The sequence below is a fragment of the Hippocampus comes genome, unplaced genomic scaffold (assembly GCF_001891065.2).
Source record: "Hippocampus comes isolate QL1 unplaced genomic scaffold, H_comes_QL1_v1.1 scaffold29, whole genome shotgun sequence".
In the NCBI taxonomy this organism is placed as follows: Eukaryota; Metazoa; Chordata; class Actinopteri; order Syngnathiformes; family Syngnathidae; genus Hippocampus; species Hippocampus comes.
Window position 1 is genome coordinate 2,193,653 of NW_017805820.1, and position 24,708 is coordinate 2,218,360.

The 24,708-nt window shown below is 44.9% G+C and overlaps 3 protein-coding genes across 4 annotated transcripts; 1 reads left to right on the forward strand and 2 right to left on the reverse strand.

The window, feature by feature from the left end:
* Window positions 1-226: 226 nt before the first annotated feature.
* fam124b (family with sequence similarity 124B) lies at window positions 227-5,334 on the forward strand. The gene is made up of 6 exons (XM_019885964.1): window positions 227-811; window positions 1,171-1,202; window positions 1,893-2,102; window positions 2,224-2,619; window positions 2,707-2,903; window positions 3,781-5,334. Exons 1-6 carry the CDS (start codon window positions 783-785, stop codon window positions 4,429-4,431), a joined length of 1,515 nt encoding a protein of 504 aa, XP_019741523.1. The 5' UTR covers window positions 227-782; the 3' UTR covers window positions 4,432-5,334.
* A 752-nt stretch (window positions 5,335-6,086) lies between these two features.
* mmp28 (matrix metallopeptidase 28) lies at window positions 6,087-17,617 on the reverse strand. The gene is made up of 8 exons (XM_019885963.1): window positions 17,332-17,617; window positions 16,247-16,323; window positions 14,842-15,041; window positions 10,689-10,910; window positions 9,475-9,720; window positions 7,968-8,120; window positions 6,799-6,966; window positions 6,087-6,695 (listed from the first exon to the last, which is right to left on the reverse strand). Exons 1-8 carry the CDS (start codon window positions 17,437-17,439, stop codon window positions 6,301-6,303), a joined length of 1,569 nt encoding a protein of 522 aa, XP_019741522.1. The 5' UTR covers window positions 17,440-17,617; the 3' UTR covers window positions 6,087-6,300.
* A 197-nt stretch (window positions 17,618-17,814) lies between these two features.
* Window positions 17,815-24,410, reverse strand: taf15 (TAF15 RNA polymerase II, TATA box binding protein (TBP)-associated factor). 2 transcript variants are annotated; one of them, XM_019885965.1, is made up of 16 exons: window positions 24,270-24,410; window positions 23,560-23,593; window positions 23,441-23,474; window positions 23,262-23,349; window positions 23,105-23,177; window positions 22,860-22,993; window positions 22,574-22,781; window positions 20,471-20,505; window positions 19,930-19,962; window positions 19,644-19,753; window positions 19,348-19,477; window positions 19,162-19,257; window positions 19,013-19,082; window positions 18,841-18,926; window positions 18,606-18,744; window positions 17,815-18,210 (listed from the first exon to the last, which is right to left on the reverse strand). In XM_019885965.1, the coding sequence occupies exons 1-16, from the start codon at window positions 24,277-24,279 to the stop codon at window positions 18,171-18,173; spliced, it is 1,320 nt and encodes a 439-aa protein (XP_019741524.1). In that variant the 5' UTR covers window positions 24,280-24,410; the 3' UTR covers window positions 17,815-18,170. The 2 variants fall into 2 exon arrangements, with proteins under 2 accessions (XP_019741524.1, XP_019741525.1); XM_019885966.1 differs by lacking the exon at window positions 20,471-20,505 and having other exon boundaries at window positions 19,013-19,084; window positions 19,161-19,257.
* Between the last annotated feature and the right edge of the window lie 298 nt (window positions 24,411-24,708).

Below are 24,708 nucleotides of genomic sequence, written 5' to 3' on the forward strand. Positions count from 1 at the left end.
AGAGAGAGAGAGAGAGAGAGAGAGAGAGAGAGAGAGAGAGAGAGAGAGAGAGAGAGAGAGAGAGAGAGAGAGAGAGAGAGAGAGAGAGAGAGAGAGAGAGAGAGAGAGAGAGAGAGAGAGAGAAGGAAAATGACAGAGCCGGCTCTCGTGGGAGGGTGCCGGCTCTCATCGTTCACTTCAGAGAGCCGGCTCTTTGTACCAGCTCGTTCGCGACCGACACATCACTCGTACCCGATTGTTCTCCGAACGTGGTAACGAACGCAAGCCTTCCGAAACGGTGGCATCCCCCGAAGAGCGAGCTAAAAGTGGGCTATAATGCTCTTAGCGAGCTCTGAACAAACAATGGCTTTAAGTTGAAGGCTTTCATGCACTTTTCGATCTGTAGAGGCCGTCTGGGCTCTTTTGTCTCGGCGCACGCCATCTGTTCGCCGCATTAGCGACGGCTTTAACAACACTTCGAGTCTCCTCCTTTCGCCCAGGATCAACTAAACCCAACATCGACGAGTCTTGCCGTGTTTATTTTTTGCGGGCTCGCCGAGTTAAGAACATTACAGTGTGTCAGTTGAGCCCAACCGGTCTGGTTGACCGGCGACGTCATCGCCTCCGCGTCTGTTCCCACTTTTTGGGAGCAACATAACGGCGTTCGCTCGGTCGGAGAAGTCATCCAGGATGCTCGCCTCTTGCCCCGCAGTCTGTCAGCCGTCGCCGCCGAAACTTGGTCTGCACGTGAAGAGTGATCTGGGCCATGTTGGCACGAGCGATGCTGTTCAAGAGAGCGCAAGATGACTCTGAAGCTGGAATTGCCAAATGAGTCTAAGTGTTGCTCGTGGTTCGCTTGAAGGTAGCTTCAGGCTAACGCCAGTTAGCCCTCTTCGCCTTTTGACTTGAGGCAAAATGGAAAGTAACTTTCTGGAACCGTCTGCCATTTGCTTCCAACATTTTCAATTTTCCTTTATTACTGGCTCCGTTTTTAAATGATATGCATGCATTTTCTGTCGGCTTTGTTTGCATTTTAATGCGTTCTCGTTGAACCGTACGAGTTCCTGATAGCTAACAATGCGTTGTCATGACGACCTGACTGAAGCGGCAGGTGTCCGGGACCACCCCCACGAGATGGATTCAGTACGTTGTTTTCAAAACTTGAAATCATGTTCTTATGTTCTGTCTAAGATCGGACTCCAGTAGGATGTCAACATTTGCCGGTAAGTGTGCTTAATTCCTCACCCTGAACAACACCACTGAAATGGCTCATTGAGTGTGATAGACAGGCTCAAGCGAATATCCCCATTATTAGGTACAGTTGTACAACGAATGACATTCGACATAAGAGCTGTCAACGTTTTTTTCAACGCAAGGAATATAATGTTCCAGCCACGAGGTTTTAGTTATTATACAAATAGTTTTATTTTTGGAAAGTGCACTATCAAGATTATGTCTTCTTTTTCAGACATAAACAAAGCAGAAAGAGCAACTGCAACACTTTGAATGACTGACCAATAAACACACCAAGAGCGTTTATGTGAAAAGCTTTTGAAATACCAGTCGAAGTAGTGTTTGCTCAGTACTAGTTGTCTTTCGACCTGTACTGATATTCAACTTATTTGGGTGTACCGCCAAAGCACGTTGCGACCAGCTCGTTTGCGGCCAAATGCTGAGCTGTTGTGTTTGTTTACGGACTCACTGATATTCAAATTATTTTGGTGTACACGACCGCCAAAGCACGTTGCGACCAGCTCGTTTGTGGCCAAATGCTGAGCTGTTGTGTTTGTTTACGGACTAGCTTGTGTAGCTAGTACCTGAGCGCTTACGTTTCCTGTGCCTTACCTAACATGTTCCACATGGGAGACAAACTACTCTGCATCGTTGTCACATTTGGAACTTTTCTTCATTAGCTGAGCTGATGAGCCGGCGCGCCCGCGAGCAGCACCAGCAGCGCCTCTTAGTTCTCAACTTGCACCTCCTGGCCAACCCCGGAGACTCTCTGCTGCTGCAGCACAGCCTGGACCGTCTAATCCGCTGGATCTGCCCGAGCCTCCACGTTTTTCACGTGTCTGAGAGGGCTTCTCCCCACGGCGGCTACGCTCGGCTCTGTCCAGAGACTGGTAGGGTCCTTCCTGAGCTCCTGTGTCAGGAGTCTTAAAACCAAACCTCTCGCTTGCTTGTTTTCATGAACTTTTCATTGCAGGTATTATACTGTGAATGTTTTTTTTTTTTTTTCTCCAGGCTCCCCTTCCCTTGCCATCACTTTCTTTCTCCACGAGGCTTATGGAGAAGAGCGAATCCTGAAAGTTCTGGACTTTTTCCAGCGGCCGCCGTGGCAGTACCACCACACGGAGAGCTGCAGCAGCAAATCGGCCGGGCTCCACACTTCCTCCGGCAGCTCGGCCGTCAACGCCCTGTTGCGGCCCTACCTCCTGCCCAGTCGGGATTTTTACAGCCTGGGCGCGGGGATGCCCGTGTGGGGCGTCCGACCGGTGCACTGCGGCGGGGAGATCCTCCGCGTGACGCTGTACAGCGCCTACGACAACTACGAGGACGCCGTGCGCTTCTATGAAACGGTGCTGCAGCAGCAGGCCGAGGAGCAGAAGACGGGCTTCTGCTGGTTCACCCTCCACACGGGCAAGACGCCGCATTCTTCACACTATTTAACGACAGCCGCTTGGATATTTTGTTTCATGGCTTTGTTTTGTTTCGTGCTCCGCACAGAGCCGGGCCTCTGCCTGCAGCTCGCAATCAAGCAGGTGTCAGCGGGGGTCTGCGTGGAGCCGTGTAACTCCGCCGTGCTGCAGTTCAGCGTGGATGAAATCGGCCAGTTGGTCCCCCTGCTGCCCAACCCGTGTACGCCCATCAGCACGTCTCGCTGGCAGACCGAAGACCTGGATGGAAACAAGGTTCTCTTCCAGGTTGGTCACCCGCGAGTCACGAGCGCCTCACAACTCGGTTATCAAAGTACACTCAGACAAAAAAAAAATAATCCATGTTTTTTGGTAGTTTTATTCGAAACATGTTCACATTTTGTGCGTTAGAATAGTGAATTACAGGATATCTGGTAGGTTTTTTTTTTTTGAAGGCTTTAGTAAAACACTTTCCACTTGTGTGTGGAGCAACCTTGTTGAGTTACTTGCGGTTGGAGTTCTTCAAGGTGAAATTGTTATGTGAATGTAGCGCTTGTGGTTATTTTGTAAATGTAGAATTTTTTAATGTGGGTCTTGATTTGGAGCAGATTGGAGGGTGCGTAAGTACCTAATATTGTGAATACATAATACAATATCCTATTTATTTTACGATGGCTTCAGTCATATTTTGAGAAAAAAAAAAAAACTTAAACGTCTCTTCAGGCTCTCCACCTGTTGTTAAAATCAGCTCCATCCTTTAGTAAAACAGATCATTAAATTGTACCTCTGAAGTGAGATTATTATTAAATATAACCAGCATTTCATGCTGCTTTACGTGTTTTCTGCCAGAAAATTATATGGCCCTTATTTTAAGAAGGCGACGATATTCAACAATAAATTGCATGAAAACATCAGTGTTTCATTTTAACATTAACATAGCAACACCCTCCTTCAAAATAGTTTTATTGAATTTATTGTAAGTTTTAAAGATAAAACTGTTAAGCGTGTGTGTGTGTGTGTGTGTGTGTGTTTGTCAATGGGATGATCTTAAAGCTGTCAAAGATGTCATGTGCTGGATGCGTGTTTGTTAATTCTGTTGTTTTGCTCGCTTATCCTGTTTGAAAAGCCCCAAACTCGTAATCCCTCTATTCCATCTGCGCTGCAGGTGAAAACCCAGACACAAGCCAAGCCACCTTTGACCTGCGCTTTCCCCCTCACCTCCACCGTGCCTCCCCGGGCCATGCAGCTGAAATGCGGAGGACACACCCAAAACGTATCGCCTAGCAACCTCCAGGCTCCGCCATCCTGGCAAAACCGGTCCGCAGGCCTGAGAGTCGCCGGTGAGAGCGCTCCGGAGAAGCCACCGGGGAGCCAAGGATCAGGTAGCCTCTGCAGCACTCCCCCAAGCAGCTCTTGCTACTCTTCCCAACGCAGCAGCCCAGCCCCGCCGCCTTCCTCCGACTCCCCCCTGCGTCCCCCGCTCACCCGTTCGCTGTCCCGCCTACTGCCGGAGGAGAACGAGCAGGAGGGGGAAACCAACGTGGACACGGGGATCCCCGTGCCCGCCGGCATCACTCGCTCCTCTTCCGTGGAGCTTTTGAGTTTGTGTCAGCCGCGGAACCCCTCGGCCAAAGCGCGGAGCCCCTCCAGGAAGTGGCGTCCCTCGGATTGCGCCGACGACGTCAGCAATTTCAGAGCGCGCCGCACAACGGATTCCTCTTACAATGAGACGAGCGGCGCCGCCGTGGAGCTTTTTGTCAAGATGCCGTCATCACTCGCTAATGCCGAGGAACAAGCCGACGAGTTCTTCATCTGAAGCCGCCGGAGAAAGCCACACGAAAGTCCAGCTGGGGGTAAAGTGCCACTTTTGACATATTCCGTGACTTGTTGCTCTGACTCAGACTCGTAAATGCCACATCAGAAACATAAGTGTAAATATTTGTCCCAAGGGTACAGAGAGCAGTGGACATTGTGTAGTTTTATTTCAATGTTATTGTGTGAATGTGCCATGCGATTGATGGGCGACCGGTCCAGGGTGTCAACCTTGACTTGCTTAAAGTCGGCTGAGATATGGTCCTGCTCAGCCGCAGGCCGCGACCCCGATGAGGGTAAACGCTGTTACTCAAATATCGTGGGCCATTAGAACGCCATAGAAGATAGGTGGATGAATAGTTCTCTAGTTCCAATGGCTTTGTATATCGACACGCAACTAATGTGTTATTTTGTGAATAGGAAATATTTTATTTGCTCGTAAAATTTAAAAAAACATCAGCACAGAAGCTGCGTTATTGGAATTGATTCAACGTAGCAAATCCTTTCCAGTAGGATTTATTTTTAACACCGAACAAATTCTGTTTGTATATTTGGGAGAAATGTGTACCGTACATTGTTGTGGACAAATATTACACCCGATGACCAAACTTTTGTGGTGTGTAATAAATTGTATTTCAAAATGAGCTGTTGGAAGTGGTGGATAAATCCACTTTTTATTTGGTATCACAAGTTAATAGCACAACTTGAGTTTTATGACTAATGATGTCAAACATTGTTTGCTGTCTTGTGCCCGTACATTAATCACAGTGTTTTCAAAGTGCTGCATCTTGGGCCTTATTCATTATTTTAGTACTGTTCGCACTTAACGTTTGCTAAGTCGTTTCCAACTCTGCATCAAAAAGGCTAATATTATACATGTTCCTCCAATTAAAGGCTTTCGAATAACTGTGTGATATCGTTGTTGCAACGTGTTCTTGTGCAGTCCACACTATTGTTCAAACATGGCTACAATTGCACATCTTTATGCAGTACTGTACCGTATTGGCCTGAATATAAAACAGTGTTTTTTTTCATTGAAATAAGACTGAAAAAGTGGGGGTCGTCTTATATTCGGGGTCTAGACATTATACCCATTCACGACGCTAGATGGCGCCAGATACAATTGAAGCGAATGCTGAACTTGACTCCCTAGGCCAAAGCGAACCCCTGTCACGAAGAATAAAAATAAAAATAGCGGTAGCACGAAGAAGAAAAATAAAAAATCGTGGTAAGAAAGAAAAGAGAAGAAAATAACAGAAGAGATAACAGAAAATGGAGAAACGCAGCGACAATCTGGAGAAAAGTGGGTCGAAGATCGGCCAGGTTAACCGGCAGCTGAGGAGAAGTTATGATGTAATTTACATTTCAAAAACCAGAAGCCATTCATTTACGAATGTGATTGCACTTTAGTTTACATATTTAAATGTTCAGATATTAAGTTTGAATGAGGCTAAATAACATGCTTTTTCTCTCAAATATATTGTTGTAATCGTTTGTTTCAGATGTTCTGTAATTATTTTCTGTATAAAAATTTATTTGGTGTTCAAAAAGTCTTTTGAACAAAAGGGCCGTCTTATATTCGGGCCAATATGGTAATTCAACTTATCTTAGACCATTACTTCAAATGTTGTGTTGGAGAAATGTAAATCCAGCTTGTTGTTCCCCGAAGTCTTTTCATCCACAGGGGATCCCAGGTTTACAACGGAGTGCTGTTGCTATGGTGCCACACGTAAATATACAATCAAATGCACAATAAGTGTGGTGGTAGGTGAGCATGCCTTTTTGTGCTCATGCAAAAATTACTTTGCAGCTTTGCAACCTCCCAGAAAATAAGATAAAGAAGCACTGGATAACTAGCGCTCTCTTGCGCTGATTAAAGAATGTCATTGCCTTGAGGAGCTACACCACAACCAGTCCAGTTCAGCTCCTTGACCCACTGCCCCACCCTGGTGACTCGCACTTTTACTGGGTCAAACCTCCAGAAGTGGCGCTGCCTGAAAAGGTAGAGGCGCCCATCCGGACGACTCAGCGCCCCGTTGGTGCCCTGCGGTACACCGGTCCAGTCTTTCAGCTTGCGGGGATAGTAGGGCTCTCGGCGAAAGGTTTGCAGGTTGAAAACAAAGTAGCGGGAGCCCTTAAGTAGTACCATGTGACCCAAAGGGGCGTAGAAGAAGGCGCAGTCCGGGTGGCGAGGTAGGCCTATATCAGTGCTCTGCCGGGGGAAGCCTGCGTCAAGTACTTGGCCTGTGTAGCGCCAGATATGCTTCCCTGAAGGAAAAATAACAAGCACTCCATCCAAGCGTGCATAACAGCCACAATACCATCTCAACTGTATGATTAATCAAACAAAAAAAAAAAAAAAAACGAATACCTTTAAAGAAGTACCACTTTGCGTCTAGAGGCGAAAACGCGGCCGCCTCGATGGCCAACGGGAGGTCGGCCCAATGCTGACGGAGAGGCGACGCGCCACTCACGCGCCCCTCAGGTGACACACTCCAGTACACGCTGCCTCGGAACACCAGCACTGTCCCGTTCGGGTCTGGATTCAAGACAACAAAAACACTTAGGAAAGAAAGTGGCAAAGGCGGCTGCCTCCAGTGACCCTGGATAGAAAAATAAGTGTGTGACAGTGCTTTAGTAGTGTGTATAAGAGTGGTTTTAATCATGGACGCGGGCAAAAAAAAAAAAAAAAAGTGTGTCACGTGTGTTTCAGTATGCTGGGTGATTCAAAATGATGTCACTTAAATAGTGTCCCGATAGAGGGCGCAATGAGATTGCAAGTAGGGGTGTTGTCTAAAAATAGGAACGGAATGCAATTACGTGCAAATCATTTTCAAAGACAAGATGTTTCGACTGATAAACTCGTTTTTTTGGGGGGGTTTGTTTTGTTTTTGGGGGCAAATACTGACTCATTTTGAATTTGATGGTGAGCCATGGGCACGTTGAGCACACCTCTCCTCAATAAACATTTGGGAAGTTCGCCATGTCATGGGGACTAACACACCCCCATACCATCACGGATGCTGGTTTTTGAACTTTGCACTCATACCAATGTGGCTGGTCCTTTTACTCGCTGGCCTGGAGGACACAACAGCAGCCAGGATTTGACAAAACTAATTTTCAAATGTCGACTCCTAAGACCACAGCACACTTTTCCACTTTGCGTCAGTCCATCCTAGATGGAAATTATTTCTGAGTGTTGCTGACGTACGACTTTTGCTTGATATGAGTTTTAACTTACATTTGTAGATGTTGAGATGAATTATGTTAACTGACAATGGTTTTCTGAAGTGTTCCCGTCCCGAGCCCTCCATCTTTTAAGAGGTTGAGGCCAATTTTTATTGCAGCGCAGCCTGGTGGAAGTGTTTGGCCTTTCATGCAGAGATTTCTCTAGATTCTAGAAATCTTTCGATGATATTATCGATTATCCATACTGTTTAGAATTAAAATGAGACCATAATAAGACACTTGACCTTGTGAGTTGCCCCATTAAAACCACGCTTGAAACAGATAAATGTCTCATTCCGAGTCATGACTCACCCGCGGTGATGGCATCAAACACGCCGGAGTGGCAGTAGAGAGGTAGACCGCTGCTCTTGTCGGACATGTGGACGTCCATGAACTCCCACTCCTGCAGGGCGGCGTGCAGCACCTCACCCGGCAGTCGCACGAGCCGATCGCCGGGCGGTTTACCTGAACCATGGCGTGAAAGAAGGACAAAAAATGCATCAAAAGCAGGAAAAGGGCCCCCCACCCCTGCTCACAGGCTGGATTGTCCTCTCACAGGTAGAGAGGTAAGGCAGACTCGTCGCTGGCTGAGCGATTGGTCTACTGACTGATCGTCCCCACCACACCTCCAAATTGTGTATGCCGATTTACAGGACCGGTTGTGATATTCTACTGATGTTGTTCACCAGAGCATAAATAAAAAGTCCAAACAAAACAATCGTCTGTTCTTTTACCCTGTGCAACCGGGAAGTCAGCAACACACACACACACACACACACACACACACACACACACACACACACACACACACACACACACACACACACACACACTTGGTGTTAGGGCGTTTGGGGTTTGGACGATTGGGGTTAGGGCGATTGGGGTAGGGGGTTTGGGTGATTGGGTTTGGGGAATTGGGGTTAGGGCCTTTGGGGTTTGGGCGATTGGGATAGGGGGTTTGGGTGACTGAGTTTGGGGGGTTTGGGCGATTGGATTTTGGGGGACTGGGGTTAATGGCGTTTGGGCAATTGGGGTTTGGGCGTTTGGGGTTTGGGCGATTGGGGTTAAGGCATTTGCGTTTTGGGCGTTTGGGGTTAGGGCGATCACACACACAAACACACAGGCTGTCGTAGATTCTCATTGCCTCTTATGTGTGCCTCATTACTCGTCGCGCATGCACACAAACATAGCTGGAAGCAGCTGTAACATGTCCACAGCTGTGCTTCTCGTCCTTGTCAGTTTACATTCACATGGAAGCAGCTGCGGTGTGCACGCGGGATGCCGTGCACACGCTACAACTAGAAAGTGAGAATCAACTCGATGCTTTTTGTCGTCAGCTGGATTGCACCTGGGCACAGACTTAACCACACACACACACACACGCCCAGGTGAACTGTTTAGGCACTTGAAGAAAAGATGTGAGATGTCTCGGCTTGTTTTAAACAACATGACAGTGGGAAGAAAATAATTGCACCTCACCAGGAAGTGGTTTTGTGCGTTGTCTGTGAATGAAATAGGAGTGAACATGTTGATGACTGTGTTGTGCACAAAATGTCGGGTGGCATGCTCACGAGCATTTTTTGGAAGTAGACATCAGGAGATCGACACGTTTTATTTTTGAAAGCAATTTTTTACATTTTAGGCAAAAATCGGTGCTCGACGAACGACATATTTTTCTGTGATGGCGACAACACCGTTGTCTGCATGCGAAATTTTTCAGAGGACCAAAGGGGGAAGACGTGCGATTCGTTTGTTGTTGTAACCTAAGCATACACTGACCGAGCCACGGCGGGACCCAAAGCGTGAAACATCATCTCACCGTACAGCTGCTGCACGGCCAAGATGTCATCCCAGCTCATGACCAGACTGCGGCCCAGCTTCCTGTAGTACGGCGACATGAGCGCGTGACGCACGGGCGAGTGCTCCAAACCCAGAGTGTGTCCGATCTCGTGGGCCATCACCATAAAGAGATTATGGCCCTTATGTCCGTTTAGGGTCCACCTTTCCGCCTTGTCAAAATGGGCCTCCCCTCGGCGGGGGAGGAAGGCGTGAGCCAAGGTTCCGCCTGAAAGGCACAGAAACGATACAAGTCACATTTTTCGCCCTCTCACGTCACCTCTCAACGCACATAAAGAGAATGTGTAATGAGATCAGAGCAAATTAAAGTAGACGCGTTTAAATTGGAGGATTTTCTTTGGAAAATTCAAACTGCAGTCAAAATAATTTGAGAAGTAGGTCACCTACTTGTTATCTTTCTAAGGACAAATTACAGTTTATGAGGACATGCTGTGTCTTCTGTCTTAAATTTATATATTAGAGCGTTAAAGAAAACAAAAGCTTTTGTATTATTTTATTGCCTCACTCAGTGAGAATGAATAACGAATAATAATTTCTCATGTGCCGTTGCAGGCTGGCTGGGACTAGAGTTTGGTCATGCAGGGGTCTGTTTTTGTTCCATCCATTGATTGTCTGATCGGCTTTATCCTCACAAGGGTCGCAGGTGGTGCTGGAGCCAATCCCAGCCGTCTTTGGGCAGTATGCGGGGGACACTCTGAACCGGTTGCAGGCCAATCGCAGGGCACACACAGACGCACAACCATCCGTGCTCACACTGACACCTCGGAACAATTTAGAGTGTTCAATCAGCCTGTCATGCATGTTTTTGGAATGTGGGAGGAAAAAGGAGTACCCGGAGAAAACCCACGCAGGCCCAGGGAGAACATGCTAACTTGCCACAGGAAGGCCAGAGTCAACCTCTGCACTGTGAGGTCGGCGCGCTAACCACTAGGCCACCGGGCTGCGTCTGTTTTTGTTATTTATTTATTCATTTATTTAATATGTGAGGAGTTGGGATCCGATACCTGCACCAGATGTTAATGTTAAGTGCCTTGAAATAACGTTTGCTCTGAACATAATTACAACGGGCTATATTGCACAAAATGAAAATTCTGAAGACAGGAAATTCCCTCCACTGCAGACATTCTAATATCGACCCTTGGCAATTATCACGAGGAAATTCACTTTGTCCCAAACCTGGTCCGTCAAAGGCGTTGCCAGCCCCGTCATTGTGGTCACCCTCGTAAAAGGCCAGACGGATGTCTGCGGGGCCTTGGGGGGCCTCCTGGAACGCCAGGCCTGACACATTGCTCCACACCTGGAAAGCGGCGCTCACTGCCAGTCGCACTGAGCCCAGAGACAGGTGGCTGGGCCAGTTCACTATCTGGTAGGCCAGGTGACTCTTGTACCACTTGTCAGCTACAAACACACACACACACATGAAATGAGCCATGCAAGTGTTGACCTACTAAGCACAAAAACTGGATAAAATGACATATTTTCAACTGAATACACATCACATCAATGCACAAGTCAATCGACTTCAATCCTATCATCTAACAATAATTTTGTACTTTTCACGTTTTTACATGATCATTTTCACATGATAAGTATTGCATATTTTACATTGTAAAGATCATGTTTTTACAGGAGAATTATTACGTTTTTACATAGGTGTCATGTTTTTACATGATACGGTTTTGTGGGGGTTTTTTTGTTTGTTTGTTTGTTCCTGGTGTGGCAACAATCTGCTTCCATAGGTTTACTCTTGATCTCATCTGGACTTTGACTCTGACTTTGTGGACTCTGACTTGGACTTGATAAAGAGGAACTTGACGACAGCCTCGCTAAAGATTGCTCTCTTGTTTTCATTTGCAGCAGGCTAGACTGTGCTTTCATCTTGTAATTCCATCTATTGACTGTTGTTTTCGAGCAGAGCCACGCCTTGTAAGTTCAAATGATACATTACCCGTAAAAGCTAACTAAACGTCTCAAACTAACAACCAGGATGAGTACAGGTCAACTTGCCTGTGGGGTTTTTACGGCTCACGCCTAGCGCAAGCGCGTGTGGTCATAAACATACCCAAACACTTGTTTATGGATATGCAGAAGTGGAGGAAATGCAGTACGCATTCAGCTGCTGTTTAATTGACACAAGTTACCCTGCGGTGTATACACAGGAATACACAACGCGTCGATCTGCAACCGGAGCAAACACACAAAGGCAGTTAGGCATGTAGTACACATCCACAGCACACAGACACAGCGGCTGCATGACAGGAAACGAGCTTTAGATACCTTTGGAACATTCAATATTCAGATACTTAAGTCTTGAAATGTTTTTTCCAAGGTTGATGTGTCCACTGAATGTGGTTCTGGCAGTTGTCAAGTGAGAGAACCGCATGACGTAACCAAGAGTGAGGATAAACACAGTCCTGCTTTATCTTCGTGGAGGCTAATATTAGAATGACCTCATTCAAGTAATGACAGGCTGAAAGTACGCCATAACCAAAACACGTTCATACTCACTCCACACTTTTTTAAAAATTCTCATTGATTTTTTTTTTTCATGCAGGTTTGCGCTCGAGTGAAATGAGCGCACGCGAAAAGAACAGCATCCTGTGCGACTTTAGTTTGTGTCACCTGCCCAATGTCTACTGTGCATTTTCTCAATAGTAGCAGCTTAGCTGGAGCCCATCCAAATGTGGGGGAAACACCGAAGGCATAGCCAGAAAATTTTCAGTGGGGTGGCCAGCGTGATGCGACGACTCAGTGAGGAGCGGCCGTGCATGTGTCCATCTTTTTTTTTTCATCACAGTTTCCTATCACACATGCATGTAAAAGACAATCAAAAGATTGTCATCTTAATGACAACATATGGAACAAACTGTATTAAAGAACAAGAAAAAAACTTACCAAGTTAAAGCAAAAGTAGGAAGGGGGGAGGGGGGGAGTACATGATGTATGATTTCAGTCCAGGGGCCTTCTCTCTCACTGCTCCATAGTGAGAAGGTCCCTGTGGACAGCTGAGAGGCCAGGAAGTTCGATACGTACAACATTCCTCCACTTCCCTGATGGAAGCAATTGCAATGATGCCCAGTGTAGCGTCGCTGTGGTTATCTCAGGCATTAGGAAGTGACTGCGATGAGCAGATAACAGGAGTTATTGTTTGTAAAGAAGCTGACGGGGTTACGAGTGCTGAAGACAACGGTTGACACGTGTGAACTTAAGTTATTTAAAAGAAAGAGGACTCAGGGGGAAACGCCATGCTGAGAAAATTTGCTTTTAAAGGCTGTTAACCTCAAAATGGGCTTGCCATCTTCGGCTTTAGGCTCTATAAAAATGTACAGAGGTTCTGTTTTGGGTTTTTTTTTTGTCCGGTGTACAATGTGCTTCTCATTCAATGATTTTCAGTTCAAAGGAATTAATTCCAAAGTATTACGCAGTCAGATTCCTTGAATGCAGTGTTACAGGACACATTGTTTTGCGGCAAAAAGTACTTTCAATCTGTAAGTATTTTTAAAAGCAAATACTTCTTTCCTTTAAAGTTCATCCGAATTTGACTAAGCGACTTTTATTTTGAATTTGGGTAACATTTGACCATGAGGATCTGTACTTCGGCTCAAGCACTGGAGTTGTGTACTTTGTGACTAAAAATTGTCATTCTTTTTTTTTTTTATTATTATTTCAAATCGTACATAAAGTGTTGACAAAGGCTCATTGTTGCCCACAGTGGGCACAAAAATCAACTTTAAACGGGACAAACTGAACGAATGGCTGGATGGACTAATTTACAAAAGGTTGCATCTGTTGAATGAAATTTATCTCCAATCTACTCAAATGGTGTGAAATTCGCTTTGTGATACAAAAGCAGGGCAGAGGTTAAACGGTGTTACGACATGGCACCTGTGAAAAATATACGGTAGTTGCACGCATGCATACAGCCACCACTTTGGTAGCACTTATCAAGAATGTGGGTGGTGGAATGTCAGCTCTGTAAATATTAGTGGGAACGTCCGTCACAACACACATGTCAAGGTTTGTTTTGATACATGCTCAGAAGCGGTGGGAGCAGTAAATGCATTGCAAAAGCGAGTTGAGCACTCATATTGGTATTTATCTGAAGAAAAAAAAAGTGGGATTGAATGTTAATAATGTGGGATACAAAGCGGTGTTTTCAATATATACTAATAAAGGTTATGTGCCAACCGCCCATGTACATCCCAGAAAATGACAGAAACTGTGGCTACAGACCAACATAATTGGACTGAGGCCATAGTGCAGGAGTACCACGGCGGTTTTCAATGGCGAGCTTCGAGGCTGATTGCGCATTATCGCCGTTCTGTATTGATTTATCAAATACATTTAGCAAAATAAATACGCCGCTTCTCCTCGTTTGAGCGCAGCGTTCAGCGAGTTGCGGGCGCGTTTGCCAGACGGAACATGTCAGGTACCAACATGACGCGGCAGGCGGCACACGTCAGCCGTCGGTGCATTCCCCAAACGTCAACCAACTTTTCATGTGACAGTGAGGAATGCGTGACGTGACCCATCACAAGGCTGCGTGGGGCAAGCAAAGGGAAACCGCTGGTCTGGAGGGCAACCACACTCCCACCCTGGGGGAGAAGGAAAGTCATTCCAAGGCATTCTCATGAGAAAGTACCTGGGAGAAAATCCACATAAGCAATGTATGCGTCTGAATATTGAGGAGTGCAATCATCACAAATGTCATTTAAAGTGCTCTAAACTAGCGACGCAGGACTTCATTATTTCAAAGCGTCTGCAAGAAATTGAGCATTTCGGGGCCGTTCCTAACTGCCGTTCAACATGGCGGTGTTTAGCCACGTTAAATTGCACTGAGTTTTCCAGCCATAAATACTTTTACAGCTGTGTTTGAAGCCGAACATTAGGATAGTACCCTAAAGGCCTGTCTAAAATCTACAAAAAAGCACTAAGAAGCAAAATCAAAGTGCTGTAACAGGCAGACAACCCCTGGAATACTGTGAAAACTATTGTAAGGTGCGATCTTTGTTTTTTTTTCTTTCTTTCTTTTTTGTGCCATAATCTGCATGATTTTTACCCCTCAAAAGACAATACTTGAAGATCTGCGACAATAAATGCCAGAGAATCTGGCATCCGACAAATGCAACGCGAGACACCGGACCATCTTTTATTACAACCCTCAGCTCGTTTAAGTGATTTTAGTTTACCAAAAGGTGGACCCTCCCTGTTAAATACAAAGTGAGACACCGGCGCACAGCATGCACGCACCCATTACAGCCGGCCGGCTGAACCAAGACAAAGAAGGCCCGCATCTATGATGCACATTTGAAACAAACAAACACGCAACCTTTTATGGCAGAGCGCTTCCTGCGGCGCCAAGACGGTCCTCCTGCAGAACTCCTGGCAGTGAAGATGATGTTTACCCTCTGGGCCCACACCTGCTGGCTGCCCTTGTCCGACACGCCGCAGCGCGGCTCGGCCATCTGCCTCAGGGTGGCGCTGTCTAATTCACCTGTCATAGGTAGGCGAGACAACCGCTGGAATTTCCTAAAAAGAAGGCAAATGTTTGGATTAACGGCGCATTCCTCACACACATTTTTGAGATGCCATTTTGAACACGATACATTGGGAATAGTGGTTAGCATGATATAGCTCTGCGAATCTGGGTTGGAATCTCAGCTCCTGCCTTACTGTGTGGACTTGGCATGTTTTCCCTTTTCTTCAAAGAACACGCGTGGAACATTCATTCTAAATTGTCCAAATGGGTAAATGGGAGTCTCGGTAGAGATGTGTTTTTATTTTGTTCTTTATTAAAGGAGGGACAATGCAGTCAAACATCCCAGTACTTAACAAGCTTGCAATTGATGTGATACATATACAGGTAGTTCATAATTAGTGGTAATTTTCAACTCCTGTCCTCAGTTGGGCTCTGCCACAACATTGCCGGTTATAGTAGGTGTTTATTTAAAAAATAAAACGTGCCCTATAATTCAATAACGCATTAATCAAAACTAGAGTTATTTGAAACCGTCATTCACAATACCACACGGTAGACACTACTTACAGGGGATTCCAGTTGTCATTTTTTCTTGAACTAGGTTTTAGTTCTGGTGGTGAGCATTTTAAAATCTATTTTTAACGCCCTTTTTGTTTAGTGTTCCATAGCATTTTTCTGATGTAAAATATGCAAAGGTTGGGAAACAGATAGCATATAAAACATATATTTCAGACAAAGTTGTTCTTTGGGAGAAAATAAAAAGATATTTAGGTCACAATGCTGCTTAATGATTTTACATGGAGTCCAACTGTCAAGCTTTACACACAGACAACAAAATGGCCGTGCAGGGATTTAAATTTAATAAACTGAGAGACTGATATGAAAATGTTAAATCCAGGGACACGCAGTGGCATGGTGCAAATGAACACGCCCTGCAGCCAAACATCAATTGCATAGTTTGACTAACTGGGCCTAAGTTAAGCCTACTTGTGGGCATGTTCAATCTTTTTCCATTACTATACTGGCAAGCATGCAGGTTGGAAGGCGAGGTTGAGGCTCCTGAAATTTCTGGATGATTCAGGGAGGGTTCAGGAGAGGTTTGTGGTTTAGAGGTGAGTGAGGGACCTTGGGGGGCCTTTTACCAAGCCAAGCCTCCACCCACTGATGAACACAGGGTACCATTTGGCTCTCACCGCCGCAAATAAAATCTGTCACATTACGTCATGGTTTTGTGGCTTTGACAAAGGGAACTTACTGGATTGCTGACTGCATCTCAACTGCATTGTGGATTAAGTGGTCATCATGAAGGTAGCCATATTTTTCCAGAAATGCCTGCAATTGATATCATGATCATTAAGCGTGGAAGCATGCAAACACAATGTACTGTATGACATGATGATTTGTAATAATCATAGTGCTTGGTCAGACCCTAGCACAGGCTCTGTGATTACAGATATGTTTTAAGGTGGAAAATTAAAAAATGAGGCAAAGCAGAAATGAATGCGCAATATAAAAATTCCTGTCTGTTTACACGCAAAGAATGATGCCACGGGGTATTGTTTAATGGACGGGGAGAAGTAACGTGCAGCAGTGTAAAACCACAACAGAGATGAGGATTGAAAAACGAAATCCAAAGTCTACACATCCCTATTGAAATTGCAGGTCCTTGTGATAGAAAATGAAACCAAAATACAATAAATCATTGCAAAACTGTCACCATTAATGTGACCTGTAACTTGTAGAACTCAACAGTATTTAAAACAAATGTATTTTTTGAAACGGAAAGTAAAAATATATATACAGGTACTGTATAACATTGCGTGAGTGTAACCATTTAAATTTTTACTCGTGAAATGAGTCAGCGCACACCTGCCACCATTTAATTCCTCTAACAGCAAATAAAATTCTGATATTCTTGTAGACCATAGCTTGACACGGTTTTTTTTTTTTGCTTTCTACCAGAAGGCGCAAAGTTTCAAGCGGAGGAAGAGGAGCGAGCAGTGACAACATAAATAGACCGACATCCCCAGTGAGGGAAATTAATGTATTATAAATCCGTGAGAACAGAAAGTTTCCCTAACCCCCTTCTTAAACATGTTGACTATATCAACAAACAAGGCAAAAGGAGCATATACATTTCCTGTGTTGGGGGCGGTGAGGTAATTAAGACCCAGGAGAGCTCCAAAATTGTAAACAGCGTACAAAACAACATCACACAAATCTCACTCATTCAGAAACGATGAAAGTCGACCAACTTCAGCCATAGACCTCAAAAAGGCAATGTAGTGGTTCTAAGGTCAACAGTTAAGAGAGTAAATCAACAGTTAAGAGAGTAAGTACCTGTGGGTCGAGCAGCGGAGAGCCGCAGGCAGCGCGGGCGCTGATCAAACAGGTCGCAGCCAGGACCCAGACGGGCTTCACGTTGCTTGCAGCCCGGTACCGGTTCATCGTGGAGCGGGGCCCGCGTTGGCACACGGAGCATTACTGGACTTCAGACGGACCTCTCATGACAACAGCGGTTGTCCGGCCACAACCAAGCGCACAACTGCGTTTCTGGCTAAGCGTCTCCATTGCCGATGAGCAGTGACTTTAGCAAGCGTCGGGTTAGGCGGGAGACGGCCCCACCCCTCCCCGTCCCGAGACGACGTATATCAACCCTTGTACAGTAGTTGCACTTCCTTCAACCCAAACTACAGGTATCTTAATATTGTTGTCGCTAACAAAACAGTTGATCGGTTTGTGTAAATTCTGAGTTCCAGGTTTACAATCAATTAACTTTTTCAAGATTTCCATTTTCTTCACAGTAATTTAAAGCATTTAGACTACATAACACAAAACGAAAGATCACAGTTTAATATTTGTTGGGGGAAGAGAAACAAAGTAAAACATTTTATTCCGTTCATACAAAACAATGGTATGAAGTCTACCACACATCTGCAACCAGGACAGAAAATTAAAAGATGTACAAATAAATGAAACAAATTCATTTGAGCACATGCCACAGCCAGTGAGTCCTTGTCATAGTACAAACTGTCTCACATATAGTGAATAATATTCTTGACTTGCAGCAGTTGATGAAAAATGGGGACAAGTCAAAAATGTCTGTTTTATCCCACTTTGACAAATCTCTGTCTATGGGGGACTCTGTGGCTGTAGTGATGCCCATCTGCTCTACACTTTTAATATGGCCGCTCTCTTCTGTCATCCCTCCGGTCACCTCTGAAAGACAGATTCAGACAAAAAAAACATAAAAGTTGACAAAGTGTGAACCATCATTAATCCAAACACACCGTGCATCTTTATTTTAAAACAGACACCCATCTTCTTTTAGCTAACAATTGTCATGCCGTGAAGTTTGTACGCAATGTTCACATTCCAAACAGCGGACCATACAGTAAAATGTGTCACGTTTCATATAAAACAGTTCAGTCGTCCACTTAAGCTTAACAATGAAGTGGATGATGCCCTCTGCTGGCAGAGGAAGCTGAACCTAGACAGATCTGTTATTACCACTCATTGACATTAATATGATGATTGCTGTTTAATATTAATTTTAAAGTGTTTAACAGAGGTGATATTCTGATAGTCAAAGACAATCAAATTAAAATACCAACCTTCCTCCCATTTTGTATCCCCCTCCATATCCACCACCACGATCACCACCATAGCCGCCACGGTCGCCGCCACGGAATCCTCCGCGGCCGCGGAATCCACCCCCTCTGTCGCCGCCATAACCACCTCTGCCTCCACGATCTGCAAAACAAGTGATGCGTTGCAACTTTCCACATGTACATGCAAGGAACCAAAAGAACAGATGAGGATTGCGGGAGAAGGGAATCGGTCGGGCACCTCCAAATCCTCCTGCATCTCCAGGTTTGGGGGCACCGCACTTGTTACACTCTTGTCGCCGTGCGAAATTCATGTTGCCGCAGGAGCTGAAAACGACGCAGAACGCAGGAAGATCTGAGTGAATCCGAGATGGGCATCAGATGCGCATAGTTGTTGTCCATTGCAGACAAACCTGTTGGGGCAAGGCCAGTCTCCGCCCTTCATGTCAAAGTTAGGACCGCCACCTCCGCGACCTCTGAAACCTGCAAGCGCAAAGGGGAGCGAACATATTAACACGGAGGGGGGATGTGTGAAATAGTTTTTTTCCCTCCTTCCACCGACCTCCTCTTCCACCACCTCGTCCTCCGCCACGCTGTGTGAACTCAGCTCTGCGGGTGGCGAATGACACTTTGATGGGTTTGCCATTGAATTCTTTGCCTGCGACGACAAAGAGGAGCAGTTAGAAGACACCAAATGATGGGAATATTTGCAATTCTCCTATGTTGGTCTGTGTGCGAGCGCCATTACCGTCAAACCAGTCAATGGCAGCTTTGGCAGAAGGCGGGTCATCAAAAGACACCGTGGCTTCGCCCTTGGGCCGGCCAGTGGCCTTGTCAGAGTAGAGGTTGATCATTGGCTGACCAGTCTTCTTGTTCACCTGAAAGTGACAAAGTTCACAATTTCAAGACGCCATATGGAACCCAGCTCCTCACTTCTTGTTAAGTGTTTCAAGCATCAAAAGTTTTAACACTGCGCAGACAGCAGTGGAACACATTTGAGATAGCGAGCGTAGGTTTCTCCGGGGTAAGCACCCAACTCAATACCTTAATAATGCCAATTTGCTTGAAGTAGTCGCCCACTTCCTGAACTGTGGCCTCTTCTCCCAGGCCTTGGACAAAAATGGTGTTGTTGTCAGAGTTGTCCTGATCCCCACCTATGGGGGAAAATGAAAACAAATTCATCAGTAGTGATCAAAGAAGCCAACACAAGCATCTTCAAACGAACGGTGCCTATTTGTTCGAAGAAAACTTAATCCGATACTGTTAGTGACTTCGATATTTGGTTACTAGTGAGTACAGTCAATATGATCAAGCATGGTCTGCTACTTACCAGAGTCATCCCGTGAGCCATAGTCTCGAGAGCCTGCAAAACAGGTAAGAGGACGAAGAGCAGATGAGCAAGAGATCTTCAACATCTTGTCTCATTTCATATCAATCACATCCTAGCAGAGTATAACAAAATAGAAATTTAACAAAAGTCCATGTTTACAGATGTGTTTGGGGTTTTCATACCGTAGGCTCACAGTCACCTTTCACCGACAAACAGCCTCATTCCATTTTTCCCCCCTTTCTTTTTTTCCTCCACCAAGTTTTCAAGTTCTAGGAAGTTTACCTCTTCATCCCGGGAACACCTGCCACGTTAATAATAAAGCGTTGTCCTCATGCAACCATTACCATTATTTTACATCTCAGGCCCCATGTCTGTTACCGAATCTGAAGACTAAAGAGAAATCCAAATCAGTCGAATCCCTTGCGGTCTTGGCATGATATTGATGGCATTCAGAGTTGTTTTATCCCCAGTTTTCCTTTTGTGCTAACTCAAGTTTTTTTTTTCCTCCCCCACCGACACAGTTCTGATGCTCGTCACTTACCACCGAAATTTTTGAAGCCACCACGGTCACCACCTCTGCAGAGGAAAAATTGGAGAATTGATGGCTTTTCCTTTGTCCCAACTGAGAGCTCAAAGCTCCCCTACATCCCACCAGTTTGCACTCCTGTCAGGGTGTGTGACTATGTGGAATGTCTCACACGAGGAGTGTTGTTAGTCCTTGACAATTATCAGTGGACAGATAGATGACCAGGTAGTTTGGACTCAAGCAGAAGTGTGAAGACAGTTATCACACGTCGCTTGGTCACAAGAGTTTAACCAATTTGATACTTGTTGCTGTTTTCCATTCAAAGGAAATTAAAAAAAAAAAAAAAGGAAATTAGAAGATGGTGCTGAAATAGCATAGTCAGGCAAATTTGTGTTTTAACATCAGAGGCCAAATTGGTGAGAAGGGCTTGATACGCAATCTTCCACTGAGTGCGGTTTTGACATCCTTTAACTGAGGTCCTTGTTATAGTTCAATCACTGTCAACACCTGTAGTATAAAATGTAAATCCATGTTAACAGAACACACATGCTGGCCATTGTCAAAAATACAATAGTTGAATGAAACCTGTAGAATGCGAAGCAGCTGACGACGTCGCTCCAGGTCTAACCGCAGCGTTTCAGCCAAGAGTTCCTTGTTCAAAAGCTACATGATCCTCAGAACAAGGACAGACCAAAGTGTTTCACTCACACTTCCTCTCTAGAGTCGATGGACCTTTGAAAGGCTTAAGTTATTGTGGCACGTTAACGCTCCTTCTTGGCCGTGCAATTTATTTGCGCAAATCTTACACCTGCATCCTTGTGTCATGTATTAAAGTGACTGGTTTTGCCAACACACAAATGAGGCAAAGTAAAAAAAATAATAATTAAAATTATATTTCTCTTCTAATCATTGGAATGCTGACTTTTAAATTGTTTTTTCATTTCTGAAATATGGGTCATTGCGAGTCATTTTGCCATGCTGGGTCACAAATGATAGTCATTTCTCACCTCCCCAATTGCTGACAGTTTACTGCTGATCGGACTTGTGCCCTCTAGTTTGGGCACTTCAACCATCTGACAAAAATAGACCATGAAACTGCTGACATCCACTAGGAACCTTGTGCAGAGTCAAAAATGGCTTGGCCCTTGACAGAAACGAGACTGGCTGAAATAGATTTTAAAAGAAATAGAAAAAAAAAGTCCACGCCTCTCTAAGGAGATAGAGAATTAGGTGTGCATCTTGTGTTCTATTCAGATATAGCACACATCGCAAATGCCCATTTACCATCAGCTGAAGTTACTGACTTCTGATATTCATAAACATTTGCTTAATACTGATTCCCAAATCTATAACATGTGAAACACGCTCCCCAGCCTGTCTTCCAAGTTAGGCAGTGTGGCTTCGTCCATCTTGATAAAACTCCCGCTTGAAGCTTTAGTGTTGAGACAATTGTTTTACCATACACCCCCATAATGACAACACCCCTGACTGCTTTACCATTTTCTTAAATGCATTTTTGATTAAGTCAGCAATTTTGCGTGTGAATTGAATACAGAGGGCCTCGGATAAAGCTGTCCAAAAATGCAACACTTCGAGGTTACAGATGGCACAAAAATGTTGACAAATGGCACGAGAAGTCCTACACATGTAGCGCCCATACTTCCAGTATTTCCATTTATAGCCTACAAGTGTTTTTCATACAAATGACATTCGAGGTTAGACGCAAGAATACGTCACGATGCAATAAAGGTACGACCAGTTACCACTGTATTTACTGTTTTTCATTTGATTGTCTTTTACTTATGGAACAAAAGTGCCCCCCCCCCAAAAAAAATGCTTCCTGCAATTTAGATTTTAATAGAACATAAACATTGATAGATTATGGCACGTTCCAACTTGTGTACAAACTGCGGTTACGTCGACATAGGAACAGAAACTCCGTCATAAACCGAGGACCCCCTGTATACAACTGAAGATTATAGTAATAGATCGTCACAGAATTCAGGTTTACAGGCCTAATGTAGTGCACACTGTTGATTTCAAGTTTGATGGATGAAGTTGTGTACCATGTTACAAAATATTGAAGTACCTTAGGGGTAGTGGCACTGCGCAACTTACCCCATACCAGGATGTCCTCCTCTTCCACCACGGTCATAGCCACCACGGTCATAGCCACCACTGCGGTCATAACCGCCACGGTCATAGCCACCTCGGTCATAGCCGCCACGGTCGTAGCCACCACGACCCCGGCCTCTGTAACCGCCGCCTCCTTCGGACCGGTCTCCTTGGTCACGGCCATACCTGCCACCCTGTCCGCCACTGTCCCCTATCACATTTGGAGAAAGACAAATAAGATCCACTGCTCTTTGATAACATAACAACCGACAAATGGTTACTTCTTTACCTTCACTCCATCTTCCATAACCACCACCGCCTCCACCACTTTGTCCCTGGCCACCGTATGATCCTTGTTGGCCAAAGCTATCTCCACTTTGTCCTTGACTACCATATGACGCCTGTTGTCCATATGGCTTCTCACTGTCAGTTAACAAAAGGAGTCTGTCATTTCTCCGAATGTACAAAGGCATGTTGAACAGAAAAACAATCAAAGAAGACCTTGCTCAACTTTTGTATAATTAAAAGGCTCACCCAGATGACTCCTGTCCATAATTATCATAGCCCTGTTGCTGCCCATAGCCTCCCTGAGACTGGCCATATCCCTCTGTCAAAAGAAATATTTTAAAAATGCCTGGCATTATCTGGCTTTGTACAACGATAGGTTTACACACAAATCATGATACAACACCTTGTGTTCCAGATTGCTGTCCACCATAACCACTATAGCTTTGGCCCCCATAGGAACCTGCACCATTTCCTTGGCCTTGACCATAACTCTGTAACATCCAGTATGAGCAAGGACACATCAGATAGACAATTCGGGATACGTCCAATACCAAATAGTCAATGGTTAAATGCAGATTTTACCTGTCCACTCTGCTGTCCGCCGAATGAGCCATAACTGGAAGACAATTGTGAGGTACAATTTAGTATCCTTCAAAATTGGAAACCTTCACATGAAAAAAAATGAATCAATGTAAACTTACCTCTGTGAGCCACCATGCTGTCCAAAACCCGAATCTGGAAGAACGGGATGTTTGAATGTTATTTAAACAACATGAAAGAAGAGCAGAACGTTCATCATTGTAAAGGATATCCAGTTACAACTTAGGCAGCGACTCAACACGCCTTCCATCACGCTGTTCCGGTGAAAATGGCGGTCAAATGAGGCTCCGACTAAACCTTGGATCGACGCAGGCGTTTGGAATACAGAAGTGGACCAAATCGCAACGTACTTCAAATTGAAAACGATTGTGATTCGTAGAATATGCGGACTGAAAGGGAGCGTTGCGTATTTGCAGAATAATGCATCTTCGCATCCACGTGTGTTGACTTTAAACGGAAGACAACGGCTAAGTTGTAAACAAAGAGACGTTCAAGCAGACCATCGGGCGCCTCAGGCCAAGTTAGCGAAGAACGCTATTGCCAGGCCTATTTGCCATTTTATGGGAATAAGAAGGTTGAAAATCACAAACGAGGCCAAACTTACGAGTTGACCTAATACGCCAAAAAGTTAACAAGTATTTAAACCGATGCCATTCAGCTATTCAAAACGACAACTCCAAGAAGTAGACGGTTTCCACCTTAGGCCTCGCGGTGAGCAAGCGAGTTAGCCAGTTAGTAAGTTATTTTCATCTTGAACTCACATGGAATAAATAAATCCGCATTACATTCAAATATAGAATGAAAGTCTTACCGGTGGCCATGGTGCTCGCCTAAAAATCGATCGCGTGCTTCTCCAGAGATATATTTTTAAAAAAAAACCGGTAAGTGTGTCACAACGCCCCTCGGTTGAGTGCTAGGCCAACCTCCTGCTGCACTTCCCTTATGGATATTCTTCTTCTACTACCTCATAAAGGCCTCAGATATCCAAATTGCTATTGCTCTACCGCCATCTATTGTTAAAGAGAATTAGCGTGCCTCATCGCTCATGGTCCATTTCGACGTGTGGGTTGGAACTAAACATTTGACTGCGCCTACACGGATTGCCAATCTGTAAACTCCCCCCGTTTTTTTGTTAAACTGTCTCCTTAGCGGCTATAATAATGCACCGTCTAATGACATAAAAATCACATCGAAAATTATAAGCTCTTTCAATTGACTTAAACCCAAATACTGTACTAACCTCAACCATA

Bases quoted from the DNA above. Each gene is read 5' to 3' on its own strand.
- taf15 (XM_019885965.1), bottom strand. The intron at 19,754-19,929 runs GTAAGTAGCAGA...TTTCCCCCATAG, and splicing joins TGGCTCACGGGATGACTCTG to GTGGGGATCAGGACAACTCT. The intron at 18,927-19,012 runs GTTTGTCTGCAA...CGTCGTTTTCAG, and splicing joins GACTGGCCTTGCCCCAACAG to CTCCTGCGGCAACATGAATT.
- fam124b (XM_019885964.1), top strand. From the start codon at position 783: ATGACTCTGAAGCTGGAATTGCCAAATGA. The intron at 1,203-1,892 runs GTAAGTGTGCTT...TTTCTTCATTAG, and splicing joins TAGGATGTCAACATTTGCCG to CTGAGCTGATGAGCCGGCGC. The intron at 2,103-2,223 runs GTAGGGTCCTTC...TTTTTTCTCCAG, and splicing joins TCGGCTCTGTCCAGAGACTG to GCTCCCCTTCCCTTGCCATC.
- mmp28 (XM_019885963.1), bottom strand. From the start codon at position 17,439: ATGAACCGGTACCGGGCTGCAAGCAACGTGAAGCCCGTCTGGGTCCTG. The intron at 15,042-16,246 runs GTAAGTTCCCTT...CCTTCTTTTTAG, and splicing joins GAGATGCAGTCAGCAATCCA to GAAATTCCAGCGGTTGTCTC. The intron at 6,696-6,798 runs GTATTCGTTTTT...TTTTTCCTTCAG, and splicing joins AAAGTGGTACTTCTTTAAAG to GGAAGCATATCTGGCGCTAC.